This window comes from Pipistrellus hanaki (assembly GCF_964339955.1).
Source record: "Pipistrellus hanaki genome assembly, chromosome: 16".
Taxonomy (NCBI): domain Eukaryota; kingdom Metazoa; phylum Chordata; class Mammalia; order Chiroptera; family Vespertilionidae; genus Pipistrellus; species Pipistrellus hanaki.
Genome location: NC_140518.1, coordinates 22,660,433 through 22,677,185, shown reverse-complemented (window position 1 = coordinate 22,677,185; position 16,753 = coordinate 22,660,433). Strand labels below are relative to the sequence as shown.

The 16,753-nt window shown below is 39.2% G+C and overlaps 1 protein-coding gene across 3 annotated transcripts in view; it reads right to left on the bottom strand.

The window, feature by feature from the left end:
• The window catches only part of RNF43 (ring finger protein 43), a 61,509-nt gene extending 46,395 nt beyond the window's left edge, over window positions 1–15,114 (bottom strand). For 2 of the 3 annotated variants that reach the window (XM_084862192.1, XM_084862190.1), the window contains exons 1-3: window positions 14,631–15,114; window positions 14,014–14,195; window positions 12,290–12,947 (exon numbers count right to left, since the gene is read on the bottom strand). In XM_084862192.1, coding sequence (XP_084718318.1) covers window positions 12,290–12,541 — 252 coding nt within the window. In that variant the 5' untranslated portion in view covers window positions 12,542–12,947; window positions 14,014–14,195; window positions 14,631–15,114. Of the gene's footprint in view, window positions 1–12,289; window positions 12,948–14,013; window positions 14,591–14,630 lie in introns of those variants that run through there. The other variant, XM_084862191.1, reaches the window with a different exon arrangement.
• Between the last annotated feature and the right edge of the window lie 1,639 nt (window positions 15,115–16,753).

Sequence of the window (16,753 nt, the reverse complement as noted above, 5' to 3'; positions counted from 1 at the left end):
CAGGAGAAATAAGATTACAAAAATGAAAGGTCAATTGCAGGTTGGGCTCTTCCCTTGTAGTTCCATTTCCTGCCTACTCCCCTCTGTGAACGGAAGAGACACTTACATTTCAGTGAAACTGACACATAAATTATTAGTGTAAAAAAAGCTCCCCAAACTGTCATCTAAGGCCTCCACGGGCAAGTTAGCCTTGCCGAGTGGAACAAAAACCTTCGGCAAACCCTGCCTACCCCGACACACGCTCCCTTATCCTCCTGGAACAAAATGGTGCATTGAAAATTTTGTGAGACTTGGTTAGTTGATAATTCCATCGAAGAGACTGTCTTTCTCTAATGCAAAACGATAACATGTTATTTCAGAATAACACTAAGAAGGACTGTTTCTGGTGGCAAAGAGATGCAAGGGACGTTTTTACCAAGTCTGAATCAGAGCGAGCCTTTGTGATTAACGATGGGGGCTCCTGGCCTCCGCCAGGCCAGCGGGGAAGGCGCTGAGGGAGATGCTCAGAGAACCTCTGTGGGGGCACTGGGGCTGCCACTCTTGGAAACTGTGAGCATTTCTGGTGTTCTTGGAATTCTTATTTCCAACCACTACTTTGTGGTTGCAATGAAGGGAGAGGAAGAGATTGGACGCCTTTAACTTTCTTCTGTTCACAATCACAGAGCCAAGATTAAAACGAGAAGAACGTACTTTGCCCGGGGCGTAATGCTGCCTGCATCTGTCCTACCCATCACTTTATTTTTCCTAATTCCTGTTTTGGTTGCTGTTAATTTGCTCGAGGAAGGAACGTTAGATCATCTATAAAAGGGGTTCCAGAAAAAGCTTGGAAAAATCCGTGGATTCGGAGGAGGATATTTAAGAAGGAGCCATCATCTCTGAGAACAACGCCCTATAAATGTCCCGAAGCGCAAGAACCAAAATATTAAATGAATCATTGTTCTCTCACCCAGAAAATAATTTCTTAAAGTTACAGTCTTAATTCTCCCTAAATGACAAATGGTCTGTTCAGGCCCCAGCCATGGATGAGGCTGCGAAGCCAGCACTTAACGTGGTTGTGCCTCTGTCTGCCTGACTCAATCCAACGGTTTAAATCCAAAAGTAAGTTCCTCCTTCGTTTACCTGCCAAGACCTGAGTTCAGGCCCTCGGGGTGCAGAGGTTTTCCTTTGTGGGTGAAAATGACATCATCAGAGACAGAAGGGTATGCAGGGAATGTGGCTCCCAACACTGTGATATCATCAACTGCCCTGGGAGCTCAAATACTGAAGGTTTAAAAAGGTGTTGTTACTGTTGTTGTTTCAAACTTCTTGTTAGAATTAATGTTTCCCAATACTAGGTTTTAAAAGCGCAGGTAGAAGAAGGGTACTCTGTCCAGTAATAACCTCAAGAACCGAACTTACAGAAGTTAGGTCCACATAGAACTTAAGGGCATATCTTAGGGGTATATCCAGCCGAGGACGAGCAGAGACTTCGTTATGCTGGGCTCTCTCTCAGCTCTGAGATGAGCATATTCTTCGGGGGACTTGCTAATGTTGCAAGTTTACATTCAAAATAAATTCTAGGCACTCCCATAATCCCCCAGTCTCCTCTGAACTTTCTTTGATGTCCGACAACTAAGGACAAGAATCTTTGATTATAAAACAATTTCTCTGGCTGGAAGAAAATTCTTTGCAGGGCGTAAATAGCGAGAGAAAGAAAAGATTTTTCTGAAGTGCAAACTAGTTGGAAACCCCCTGGGGAAAGAATCTGATTCCCAGTCTTTGAGAGGACCGGGCCTGCCTGTACAAGCTGCCTCTGCGGCAGGCCTCTGAGGAGACGCTTTTGTGTCTACTGTACGGCCCTCAGCAACAGCAGCAGCCCTTCCGTGCTTTTTTTTTCTTTCTTTCTTTTTTTTTTTTTTTTTCCCAACAGAAGTTTTCCAACTCCAGGGACAAACAATGCAAAAAGTCACGCTTTAATAACAAGGCGTGGTTCCTAATCAGATGGCCCCATTTCTACTCCTTCCGGACGCCTCCAGATGCTGACACACGAGAGCTCTAACCCCCCACCGCACATATCTACTAGCTGTTCTGAAACCTTATTTCCAATGTAATGATTCAACTTATCTCTAAGAATTCAACTTCATAAAGTATTTTAGGATCAGATGCATCCTCCTCCTCCTACTACCATGGCCCTCTCCAAAGACGCAGATTCGCTCAGATGGAGGTTTGTGATGGACGTGGGTGAAGTCAGTGTGGTTTGGCCCCTGGGGCAGCCTTGGTGAAGGATTCAGACTAGGGGTCCTCAATCCAGTACAAATATTTTAAAGTAGGAAACTCCAGAGAAACACTCCTCTTTGAGTATGTTAACTGAATGTAAAGACAGTATAGGACCAGAGGAATAGGAGTGCAGCTGAGTCTGATGCTTAGTTTTGCTTAGTTGTGTGACTTTAAGTAGTTTGGTCAGATTCTTTTGTACCAATTACCAAACAAATTTAATCTCAGGGAAAAGAAGGAAGTAAGCAAGTTACATGTTCCTTTAGTATACTATTTCTAGAAAAGTATAGCTTTAAATGTTTAGAGTTGTTGGGGTGGTGAACACACAATACAATATATAGATGTATTATAGAATTGTACGTGTGAAACCTATTTAATTTTATTAACCAATGTATCCCAATAAATGCAATAAAAATTTTTAAATTAAAATATTTAAATATATAAATGCTTAGAGCTGGAAAGGATCTTAAAAGATTATTTAGTTACTTCACCAACTGGACCCCAACAGATGAAAGGTTAAGAGACCTGCTTTTACTTTTTAATGGACAAAAATCACCTATGGACTATTCATATAACTAAAGGGGACAACTACATTCCATACAATCTCTAATGGTAATTTTTAAAATATATACATATATACATATGTATATAATGTACCATCCAGTTTACTAACTTTAGAGCAAGTAATAACCTAATATCATAACAGATATGTATGTTCTTCTCGAGTTGGTCTTTATATCCTTCATATAATATTAAAACCAACAAATTTCAGAGAATGGGAATAATATTAATGACTAAAGTCAATAATTTTTTTTAAAAAACCTTGGTATTAAAAACAGATTTTGCTGAATTGAGATGACATTCATATACTCTTCACATTCTACATAGTAATCCTAGTATTTATTTCTTCCTTATACAGTTTGTGAAGAATTAAAAGCAAGTCTGTGAGATTATCAGTTCAAACAGAATTCCCAATATGTTGAATTCTATTTACAGTTCAACTTTCTTTTTTTACCTTTACTGTAATTTAGCATGAACTTCTTGTATATTTTAGAAAGTCAGTTTGCAATTTGAAAAGAAAGCCATGGTGTTATTTCAACTTCTAAAGAAAATGCTACAGATGAATATTATACATACAGGAATATTTATACAGGCAATATTATAACTTCTATCTGGTAACAGAGAAAATTAGAAGGTCTGACTGGGTTTAGTTGTCCTCTAGCTTTAAGTTGCCTGGGTTAAGAATTTATATATATATTTATATTTTTTTTCTTCAGTCATTGGGGATATCTTGAGACAGAATTACCAAAGGCATTTGACTGATTCCTTAGAAAATGAAAATTAGCATTCTAATGGGTCTATGCCTGCACCCCTCATTTGGCATTCTTCACATACTACCCTCTGATGTTTAAGTTGAATCTCCTCCATTGGGCTGGGCTATGGGGTTGTTCTTTGTGTTTGCACAGGACCTGCCACACTGTGTGGTACATGGTAAGAGACCCACATTCAAAGACAGGAAAGACTCCAGTGCAGTCCCCACATTCGGTAAGATTCCCAGCCTACACTTCATAAAGAGACTCTGTTGCTCTGCAGCGATTCTGTGGCAGAATAAATCATCACAGGTGTGCCACATAAAGTAATGCTCAGCTGCAGCAAGGTACCTTTTGTTTGTTCGCTTGTTTTAAATAAAGTATACCTTCTAATTTGCCTAGGGGTCAAAGAGGAAAGAGACCCTATGGCAGTCTATAATATCTTCTTAATGGAATGTTCAGGAGAGAAATATCTGCTGGCATCTGTTTTTCAATCTCCCTGCAATGACCCAAGACAATTTAAAATAAATAAATAGTGGAAACCGGTTTGCTCAGTGATAGAGTGTCGGTCTGCGGACTGAAAGGTCCCAGGTTCGATTCCGGTCAAGGGCATGTACCTGAGTTGCGGGCACATCCCCAGTAGGGGGTGTGCAAGAGGGAGCTGGTCCATGTTACTCTCTCATCAACGTTTCTAGCTCTCTATCTCTCTCCCTTCCTCTCTGTAAAAAATCAATAAAATATATTTAAAAAAAACAAAAACAGACAAAGCCAGAACTTTGACATAAGGAATGCATGCTTCTATAGTAATGTAGAGTCATTAAAGATTTAAAAAAATAATAAATAAAATAAAATAAAATAAATAAATAAGGTTTCCTAAAAATACTGGCCAGTAAGATATGACAGTAGATTGGTAGTTCTTTGACCGGCAAACTGCTGATATCTCTAAGTCTATGTCTTCCTCTGTATAATAAAATGATTGAATTAGGTGTTTCTTCTAGCTTGAAATTAGATAATTATATTTTACAAATGGAATAGCCCATCCCCCTACCCCTCAACTCCCTCACTGCCAAAAACCTGTATTTGACCCTTGGTATGGAAAACTGAATAGGACTTAATTCCAAAATAAAGCCAATAAAGTCCTTCACAAAGTTTTAAGAAAAATACTTGACCACAAGAATTTTAAAGTCTGATAACCAATATGATTCTAAGTAGAAGCTAAATAAATAAATAATAAATAACATGAAACCTGAATCATGCAAAATATATATATATATATATATATATATATTTAAATTATTTGTTTATTATTATTATTATTATTATTATTTTTTTGCAGTGGATAATACACAAGACTGTAGAAATGGTTTAGGGGAGAAATAATGGGAATCTGTAATCATTATTTAGGAAATACCAAGATTAGTAGGCATAACATTTAAGGTTTTCAGTTTCATTCAAATTTTCACTTAATATTTGGAGACCACATTTTTTAAATTCACATAAGTAGATCTTTGTCAGATATCAATGTTTTACATCTAAAGTGATCTTAGTTCAAGCTCATCTTCCTATAGTTCCATCATAATACTATCTGTCTGACCTCAAATAATGTGTACAAATACTTTTTAATTAGGTAAACTGACAGTAAATTAGTTTTGCGAATTTGGTTTCATTTCTTGAAATAATTGGGATTATTCTAGGATGGCAGCTTTTATTTTGGTGCCCTCAAATCCCTACACATGTTTCAAAGATTCTCAACTTCCTGAGATTTTATGTACAATTGTACGTTAAGTACACATGGCCAATAACTTCCATCACATTCTCAGTACCCCAATAAATCTTTCTTGAAAAATCAAAATTTCCTAAAACGCAAGGGTTGAACTCTTAAACCAAATAAATTCTGTGTAAAAATACTGTATAAAAGAGCACATCAAACATATGGTTTACAATTTGGAAAAAACAATCAGGGAGACGCTGTTGGTAAGATAGAGGAGCAAATGAATAGAGCATACTATATCAAACCCAAAGCCCTCAAAACAATTGACCTCATAGTCTACTTAACATATGATGAGATAAATACACCCGCTTCATCCTCCAGTTTCCCCCCAGCTATCAGAGTTAGCACCACCATAATGTTCCTTATTTTCATTCAATAAATATTTATTAAGAACCCTCTATGTTTCAGGCACTAAGTATATACTAAGGCACTATACCCAAGAATACAGCTCTGCACTAAAGAGACAACAATCCCTGCTTTCACAGAGCTCAGAGTCTATGAGGGGAGATTATAGGAGTAAAATATGACAGTATGTCACATGGCAATAAAGAAAAATAAAGCAGGGAAAAAGAATAGGACTTAGGAGGGAGTAGGAAGAGTCCTTTGGAATAGGATGGTCTAGATAAGCCTCACTAAGAAGGTATATTTGACACTTGGGGGTGACATTGGAAAGACTAAGAAGAAAATCACTGGGTGTGATTGGGACTAGCAGTGGAAAGGCCCTGAGGTGGAAGTATGCCAGGTTTAACTGAAGGACAGCAAGGAGGTCAGAGTGGCTGGCGTAGAGTGGAGGAGAGAGTAGGGGAAAGGTGGGGGTGCCAGGCCAGATCCTAAAGAGGCCTACAGCTCCCTGTAAAGACTGGCTTTTACTCTAATTACAATTCTCAAGAGAACAATGAATGCAGGTCAGAGCATTAGGTCGTAGGGCTCTTTGAGACATAAAGTTGGCAAACAGCTTCACCAATCCTTTTTTGACTGAATTATCCCATTGAGCAGCATAGGTCCAAATATTTTAGCTTTTTAGGGTTCTCACTCAGGAGAATTGATCCCTGAGAAATCCACATCCTCAGATACCTTACAGATTGGATTACTCATCTACTTCCCACAAAGCAGACTGGGTCCATCTCTGCAACTTTGTTCTTGGATAATTTTACCTCCTTTCTCCTCCCCATTATATTTTCTTTTCTGTAAACTGAAGTAACTACCACCTGTTCTCACCTGGCTTGCACATATTAGTGAATCATTTTAAGCTTCTTGGAAGAAAATATATAAACTCAATGGAACATCATTATCACATTCTTCTCTAACAAATACCCTATTACCGAATTTGGTTCCTGAAAGGACATTTATAAGAGTACATTGGTCATTTGTAACATCTTTTTCTTCACCTGTACTTAGCAATTTGAAGGGAATAAGAGAGAAGAAACAAAAACAAAATAAAAGTTCCCAAAATAAACACTTTCCAGTGAAAAAAATATATAAAGACAAAACCTATTAAAAACAAACAAACCCAACCATATGCCCCAGGAATATCTTTAACAATAGTATAAAAAGTAAACTATGGCTAATTTTTATAAAGAAAACAACAAACACTTTACCAAAAAAACACAAAGGCAATGCCTACCCCCAGAGTCAGCTGACTGAACACCAAACAGACTGAGAGGAACCATAACAAGGGACACAGCTCATTCATTACCCACCGCTGACCACAGAAATTTACAAATTTGAACTCACAAAATCTTTGCGGCAATCAACATGAAGTGTGAAACTATTATCTATACAAATCTGTTTGACGGTTGCTTACAAAAGAGATATCTTCTCAACTTGAAAAATTCATTATAAATATCCTGCAGCTTCTTCCTCTCCTCTGGGTGCCAAGCCAAGAAGGCTCTGAGCTGGCACTGCAGAAGGCAAGTGCCCACGATTGTTTGTGCACACTGGGGAATCACGTCTGTTGGTGTACTTCTGACTATGTTCCAAAGTCAATTATAAATTAAGTGGTTTATCTGCACCTCAATTAACATAAATAACTGAGAGTTGACTGTACCTTGAATATGAATACTTCTTTTAAAGGCTGGCCTCAAAGCAAAATCACAAAACCTTTGAGATCTTTGTTTCCAAGGAACTCTCACTGGAATAATGACAGTTAAACACATGCTGTTTCAAAGTTTATTATATCAGGTTCCTATACTACATATTTTATTATAGACTGTTATAAAATGAAGAGAAAGACAATGAAAGTTGTTAAATTAAAACAGAGATACCAAGTAAGTAAACATTCTGCCTTACATATACCTTTGCAGATAAAAACACAAATGAGAGAATAGAAGAAATACAGAGGTTGTTAGAAGTTAGGATATTATGTTTTCTGAATCAACCTCAGAGAATAACATTCATCATTTTCATTCCTTTCTATTGAAGAAAGGAATTAGTCATTTTTACAAAGCCTACCCTGTGTTCTGCTCATCTATGGCATTCTTAGATGTATAGAGTCTTAGCACTGGAAAAGCACCGGCTCTAGGCTTCAAGTTCAAACTATGCCACCTACTAACTATGGCCATGACCTTGGCAGGTACTAACAATTTGGGCCTTGGTTTCCTTATCGGTAAAGTGTGAAAAACAAAGTACTGCATGAAGTTATTATGAAGAATAAACAAGCTGATACTTGTAAGGTTCAGAGCACAAGTTTGTTACACACTATTCCATTGCAATCCCTCCATCTTCCCGACACAGAACCCGAAGCCTCGAAAGATGAAAACCATTTTGTCCCAAATCACCCAGCTCCTCAGCGGCAGCGGCAGAACTGAAAGTCAGTCCCTTGAGTCACAGTTTAGGCACTTTGTCAACTGCAGTTTTGCTGGATAGCATTCTCTCTCTGGTTCTGTCCAGAATTTTCGAATAATAAAGTTTTCTCTCCCTCCTCAAAGAATTCACTTCAGGGCCCAACTACAAATAAAGTAAGAAATGCAAAGTTGGGATAAGTAGGTGCTGACTCCTAGGTAAATGGAGGGGCAGGCAGAGACATCGCGCCAGGGGGAGCCTGTCCAGGAGGTGCTCACTGCGCTGCCCAGATGCCAAACACCACGGCTCCCATGGTAGTGCCGAGGCCTCAGGGCAGTACATTCTAATCTTGATCATCACTTGATCCAGAGTCTAAGAAAATCCAAGACAACCAGCTGAGCAGGAAGAGTGTGACAGCTGAACTGGTGACCTCTCTAGGCTACAATAAGATCCTCTAGTACTTTGGCTTCTTCTTTTTTTTTTTTTTTTTAATCGTGTTTTTTATTTTCCAGTTACAGTTAACATACGTTATTATATTAGTTCCAGGTGTACACCCCAGTGGAAGATAAATTTTGAGTTGTCCCTCTAATTAATAACATTTATAACTAAGGAACAAAAATGAGAAGATAGAACTATAATAGTTTTTACAAGTGGTAGCAACCATATTACTAGAAAAAATACAAACAAGCCTTGGAAAGAGGTAAACAAACTAAAAAACTGCACAATTAAGACAATGCATAAGCTCCAGCATATTTCCCATCTATAACGGTACAAACCAGGAGAAGAAGAATATATTCAAATGAAAAAATAAAAACTGTAAGAAGTAATAACCACTGTTATTTACTCTTCTTTATCAGTCACTGCCAACTAATTAGGAAATCTGAAAAGTCTTCTTAAAATTGATTTTTTTGGGTCTCTCTTTTTTAATTGAGATATAATTGACATATAACTCTATGTTAGTTTTAGGTGTACAACATGATTTGCTATAGGTATAACATTGTGAAATAACTCCCACAATAAGTTTAGTTAACATCCATCACTACACAGAGTTACAAATATTTTTTGACATGGATTGGTGGTGGATAGTTAGAAAAATACTGACTAGAATAGCAGTGGAAGGTTATCCTAAATATAAAAATAAAGTGGAGCCCAAACCGGTTTGGCTCAGTGGATAGAGCGTCGGTCTGCGGACTGGAGGGTCCCAGGTTCGATTCCGGTCAAGGGCATGTGCCTTGGTTACGGGCATATCCCCAGTGGGGGGTGTGCAGGAGGCGGCTGGTCGATGTTTCTCTCTCATCGACATTTCTAACTCTCTATCTCTCTCCCTTCCTCTCTGTAAAAAATCAATAAAATATAAAAAAATAAAAAATAAAGTGGAAATACAGACAGAAAAGTAGAAAGGAAGAGACAATGATCGTGGCAAATGCAGGGCCAACATAAGAAGTAGACACTTTATAGACAACGGCAAACATGCACAGAGATGTGAAATGATACCCTATTGCAAAGAAGCAGCTCTTGGGCAAAAAAAGAAAGAAAATTAATTTGATCAGGGCTAAGATGAGGAGTTATGAAATGGAAGAAAATAGCAAAGGCAACATTTCCTTTTCCATGTTGACTTCCTTCTAGTATCCCAACAAGAATATTACAATTTAAAACTTTATACATGTCTTGGATATTACTGTTGGTAAAAAGAAGCCCAAGCACAAAAGATCAGGACAAAAATTTACCAAGGCCTGGCCTTCAATGTCCTTGTATATACAGCCTCAGTTGAAGTTGAGACAAGCAAAATTATTTCAGAGGAAATTCTATGGTTCAGCTAGAATAATTCATTCATAGGTAGGAGGATACATAGAATTATCCCAAACTCCTCAAAGCCAACAGAGAAGACTCCTTTGGATTTATGACACCAGGATACAGCTATCCACCAAGAAAGCTAACGTGCAGCAAAGCACACCTCCAGGACACCCAAAGGGAACCCCAGCTAAATGGGAGCTTGGTTAACCACAGCTGAGTGATCTTGAGTTGCAGTGTAATCTGATAAGGAAGGAACAGCGTGGATCTTAGAGGTGTAAAACCATGTGTTGCCAATTCGGAGAGAATTCACCAAATAGTGGATAAAGAACAACTGACGCTTATCATTCAAAAGGTTGTTTTTGTGTTTTCATAAGCGACTATTCAGAAAATTTAGTAAATATTGTGGATTAAAATTGATTAATAGACAATAAACCAGAAGCTATACTGCAAGTCTCCAGAGATTAACACTAGGCTAGGTTGCAAATGTATTAATGGCCTAGAAGAAGCTTACGTGGACAGAAAAGATAAAGAAAGACAGAAAATTGCCAATGATGGAAACCATCTACCGTAAAGCCTGAAAGACCTTGCTAAATTAACAGACACAATGAACTTCCCTCTTCACAAAATGAAGAAACTATACTTAAGAGTATACTAATAGGCTCAACATGAACAGTTGGAAAAAATTAGCAAATTTCACCAGGGTGAGAAAAAGAGAAGCTATAATAAATATTGACAAAATAATGAATGGCAAAGAGAAGGCCAGCTAGTGCCTCTTATATAATTTTTTTCTTTGTGAATACACAGAAACTTTATGGAGAGCTTTATGAAAGAAGACAAAAGTTTAAAATAAAAAGGACACTATTTTATGCAATATACAATTAACCTACGGACCATGCTGCAGCCACAGGACATTAATGAGGCACAGACGTTCGTGCGTCTCCCAAACACCTCAGAGATCAAAATACGGTTCTACAATCTAAAAAAGCTTAGGGTAAAAAGTTAAAATGGGGCACACACCTCATGATTCAGAGTATTAACTAGGCAAGTCAGAAAGGAAGTTTTCTTTCCAATTGTTCCAATCGTTGTATTCAAAATTATGTTTCAACTTTAAAATGTGCCTAATTCCATCCTAGAGTTCAAATTAAATGACTATACGCTTATCCAAAAATTATTATGCCATTTTTCCAGATACATTCTCTTCCCCTGTTTATTTTTCTAAATAGCAGGGCTGTCCATTTCACCCAATTCTTCTTCCACTTCACTTATCCCAGCTAACAGTCATGAAAAACCACTAACTCATATATGTAGAATTCCATGTTTGGAAAAGAGAGCTCTATCATTTATTAAGTTTTCTCACCTTCTCTCTCCAAAAAGACCAGAATTTAAATTCCTGTAATACTTGGGTTCTGTTCATATCACAAAATAAAAATCTGAGCGTGGGTACTGCGAAAAATCGTATTTAACCACATTGTAACCTGTATCCAAGACCTCCAGCAAGAGACAAATAAAATTTAACCAATAAACAACATCACTTTATGGAATAAGACACTGGACAGCCGCATTGAAAAGGGACAGCCCTCTGGGCTCTGTCTTCACCTGGGGAATGAGCAATTCCCCTGTGAAATGCTATGGCCCCGTCAGTTCATAAATTCAACACATAAAGAGTTATTTTTGTCTATGAATGAGTTATAGGCAAAATTCACAGCCTGAAAGCTTGAGAAGCTGTGTCCAAAAAACTTTGTGGGTCCATAAAAAAACATATTAAATTTTTAAATTTTGAAAATAATAAAACTACGGGGAGATAAGACCAAAGTGACCAGGAGACAAGTTGACCCCTGTGTCCATTTTGTAATCCAGTCCTCTCCATTTTGGGCTTAGCAATAGGGTGCCACACGTGGTGGGAAGCCAGCCATAGCATTCAAGCTTGTCTGGATTTTAAAAGTGACACGGTGATCAAATATGCTTCAGGGTGCTGCTGACCATTAAAATCAACCTTCTTAGTGCTCACTTCAAAATCAAACAGGATACTTTAGTACCATCCTTAATGAAATACCCGTCCATTTATTTCATCTATCAAAAAATTGTGTCCAGAATGTAGCACTTGCAAAGAAAGGTCTTATTGTGCGTCTTAAAAGGCCATGTAATAGCAGAGCTAAAAATAGCCCATGATCTTCTAAAATGTAGGATTAATGTGTTTCTTCTTGAGTATAAAATAAGAATTTGCTTTAGAATGCCAATGAGGCAACATCACTGAAAGATGGGACACATCAGAAGCTAAGCCACAGAAGCCCCCTGGAAAGGACTGGGTTTGGGAGACAAAAGAAGAAAGGTGTAGGGTTCCAAACAGATGGGAAGTGAAATGGAAGGAAGGTGTCCTTACCTGCATTAACTTTCCTTCTGCTGGAGTTACTTCGGCCACACCGGCAAACACACCTTCCAGCGTGAGATTCAGTTTTCCTGTGGGGTCCATTTTCAAGGGGATCACTCTGATGATAGCCTTCTGCTCCGCTGATCTCTCAGACTCCACCGCCGCTGCCAGAACCAGTCCTGTGCGTCCGAAGCCTGCCTGCAGGGTAGCCATCAGCAGCCAGGGCCAGAGGGCAGCCAGCTGCAGCTGGTGGCCACCACTCATGCTACCAGCTGCAGCGATGCACCTCGGCCATACATACTGCTCCCACCAGCTCACACAAGACGCAGGTTCTCAGGTCCAGGCAAAAGAAGGACGAGAGGATTTATGCTTCGGCTTCAGAAACCCAAGTCATCGTTTCGGCCCTTCCTTTTCCTAAAGTATATTCCCAAGAGCAGGTGGCCTTCCTGGTCTGGCGGGGAAGAGGGTGCTCTCAGCCCACTTCTGCTTCAGGCATGTCCTTTTCGCCCATCTTCACGACTATTAGTAAGGTATCACCACTTCTCTGTGGAATTTCCAACTTTGCTTGAGATTGATGGTCACATCCTGAATATATATATGTATATATATATATTTTTTTATGTCAGATCTCTTAGTGCTGGTCTTCCATATGCATCACGTTGTAGAGCCACTAAACCCAATGTTAATGAACAAAACAAGGCAAAGTAAACAACTAAGGCCACGCATTAAAGGTGAGAGTGAAAACCTCCAAGCTTAGAAAACGAAGACATGGCCCTTTCTACGGGACATAATTTGTCAGTGGTAAAAAAGGCTACCGATCACAGAGAATTTTTATTTTTAAACAGGGAAGGAGAGAGACAGACCATTTCGGGCCACATCTGGAGAGACAGCCAAAGATGCTACAGCATGTATTATTCATAAAAGTTTACACGCTGAGCTGTAGTTCAACGTGGCCAAACTTCTAGGCCCCGTTAAATTTAGAATATTTCTCATGAACTTAAAATATGCTATACCTTTCCAATGTTCTACCAAATTTGCCTGTAAAAATGGGTGGTAATTTGTCTTCACATATACAGGATAGTCCTGAGCTTCACAACCGTTTCCAACTTCCAAACGAGAAGAGTATTCGGAAAGGTTAGCTTTCCAATTATTTTTTCCCAGTTAAAAACTGTATTTCTATCTTTACTTTTCTCTCTCTCTCTCAGGGATTCCAGCTTGTATTCTCCCGCTTGAGAATGCCAAGCACTTTGATTTCCCATGAGATGCTTTTGGAAACGACTTTATTATCCCGATTTTATAATCTGTAATTTTCGAGGTTCATCAGTAAAACAAAGGACTATTCCTAACACGTTTTTAAATTCCTTGAGGAGGTGGGGTGTAAAAGGTAGGGGGGGAAGGAGGTGATTACAGGCTCTAAGTAAAATGCCCTGGAAACGTAAAAAGCCTGAGCAGGGTGGATCGTGCAATTTCTAAGCACGCTTTAGAATTAGGGTCTTCGTACAAACAAAATCTTATTCTAAGATTTTTAAAAAATGTGCACCTTTAAGTAAATATAAGCGCACTCCAACCACAAAGCCCACTGTGTTCAGGGGTCAAATTTTTAAAATCGTAGAAAGTCTTCAGAATAAGTGCTGAAGAGCCAAGCAATTGAACATGAACCTGTTATACAGATTCTTTTGCTGAGGCGGAGGGGGAAGGGGAGTGGAAAAAAAGAATTTCAAAAGAAATCTGCAAACCTGTTGCGCTGTCGGGCCCACTGGAATCCACGGGGGTGAAACAAATTCAATTATGCTTTTATAGATCCCGCTCAGAACAGATTTCAACCGTCTAACCAAGCACAGCTCATTCTTCCACCTTCTTACTCTGCAACCAGACCAAGCGCCCCACACTGCAGGTAGGTGCCGAGAAATTCCACAGCCTGAAAAAATAATCCATGCAGGTCAAAGGCAGACACTCACTCCAGGGTTAGAGCTACCGGTCCCCAGGAATTAAAAAAAAAAAAAAAAAAAAAAAAAAAAAAAAAAAAAAAAACCACTTAGAGAGGATCCAAAGTCATTTCTGAAATCTCCTTTCTAACAAAAGTTCTTTTTCTCCCCGAACAGCATATAAAATGACCAAGTCTTGAAAGAGAAAGGAAGCAAAGCAACCCTTCACTCCCAGGAGCACAGAGAATCCCAGAGGGAGAAGGCAGTGTCTCTGAATCATGGGTGGATTTGGAAAGTTCGGAAGGATTCGGGTGCTTCTCTTCCAGAAAGACAATTCTGGATCAGCTCCCTGGAGGAGGAAGCCTGTGGTTTGTAATTGGTGTTCCAGCTCGGCCTCCCTCCCCTGGGACTGCAATCACGCTCTCTACCTGCTGACACAAAGTGAGGGTGGAGCAGCGCAGGCAGCCGCCCCTCCGCCTGCCCCTCCTCCTCGGGCTGGCCAGGGCCCGGGCTTGGGCGCGCACACTGAGCGAGACACGTTCTCTGGCTTTTTTTTTTCCTCGGCTCCTCTGCTCCCTCTATTGAACCGCAGCCAAACTGCATCCAATTCAACCCTCAATTCCTTTCTCTGGGTAAACGAGCTACCGCATGTCAATCACGGCCACTCAAACAGATACCTAAGCAGATTCTGCACCTAAGAGAGCATGGTGGTTATGAGGAAATAAAGGGGGGGGGGGGAGGGGGGGAAGAGGGGAGGAAGAAAAAGAAAAGAATACCAGAACATAATAGATACAGCCCTAGCCGGTTTGGTTCAGTGGATATAGTTTGATTTCTGGTTAAGGGCACATGCCTGGGTTGCAGGCTGGATCCCCAGTAGGGGGCGTGCAGGAGGCAGCTGATCAATAATTCTCAACATTGATGTTTCTATTTCTCCCTCTCCCTTCATCTCTGAAATCAATAAAAATACATTTAATAATAATAATAATAAAGAACAGCCGAAACCGGTTTGGCTCAGTGGATAGAGCATCGGCCTGTGGACTGAAAGGTCCCAGGTTCGATTCTGGTCAAGGGTATGTACCTTGGTTGCAAGCACATCCCCAGTAGGGGATGTGCAAGAGGAAGCTGATCGATGATTCTCTCTCATCGATGTTTCTAACTCTCTATCCTTCTCTCTTCCTTTCTGTAAAAAAATCAATAATATATATTTTTAAAAAATAATAAAGAACAAAGGGTTTTGCAAATATAAGTTCTAAAAGATCTCTGCTCTTCCTGGGTTTTAGTGTCTATAAATGGCACAAAGCCAGATTAAAGAGAACCTGTGCTTTAATGCTTAATGACTTATTGCTTTTATGTCTACCCTGGCAAGAACTCTTATTTTATGCATAGTTTTTCTTCAGCTCTTACTAATTTAAATTTAATAGCTAATTTCTAAACCGTGCCTCTATGGAGCTTTTAGAGCAGGTTGATGTCAGAGGTCTGGAACCTGCCTTTTTCTCACATATTTGGGAGGTGTAATAATACTATGGACCAGATCTATGCCCTCAACGCAAGACCTCAAGTAAGTCTATGTCATGAGTACAAGCAAAGGGGTAAAACATATGTGCCTAATGAGAAGGGAGGCAAAAAGAAAAGTCATCTTCAGCTGATTATCACATTCATGAACTAAAACTTTTCCAGAAACCTTGTCATTAGAAATAATGCATTTCTAATATGGTTCTAAAATTTGAGTCTTCAAATCTATCAGATTATATTTAACTCTGGCTAGACATTTTTAAAAATATATATATATATTATTGATTTTTTACAGAGAGGAAGAGAGAGGGATAGAGAGTTAGAAACATCGATGAGAGAGAATCATTGATCAGCTGCCTCTTGCACACCCCCTACTGGGGATGTGCCCGCAATCAAGGTACATGCCCTTGACCGGAATCAAACCTGGGATCTTTCAGTCCATAGGCCGACGCTCTATCCATTGAGCCAAACCGGTTTTGGCTAGACATTTTTTGACCTGCTGCCAGTAATTTTTCCAAATCGTACAAAAGTACAATATGCGAATGTGGTTAACACTACTGAACTGTACACTTTAAAAAGGTTCTTAATGCTATGTACTTCTTTAAATTGTGGTGAGAAGCACATAACATCAATCTTAAAAGCTTTTTTAATTGTACAAATGAATTATACAAATTGATCATTTGTAAAATATGGATAATAATTGCATTGTAGGCTTGTTATAAAGATTAAATGACATAATGCCTCTGAAAATAAAAAATTATGAGTGGTCTATTCACCTTGAGCATTTTTTCCCGAAAGAAGGATTTTGGGGAGCCCAGCTGGCGTGGTTCGGTGATTGAGCGTCAACCTATGAACCAGGAGGTAACGATCTGGTTCCCAACCAGGGCACATGCCTGGGTGGGGGCTCAATGCCCAGTGTGGGGCATGCAGGAGGTAACCAATCAATGATGTTCCTCTCTCATTGATGTTTCTATCTCTCTAGTCCTCTCCTTTCCTCCCTCCCCCAAAATCAATAAAAACATTTTTTTTAAATGTTTAT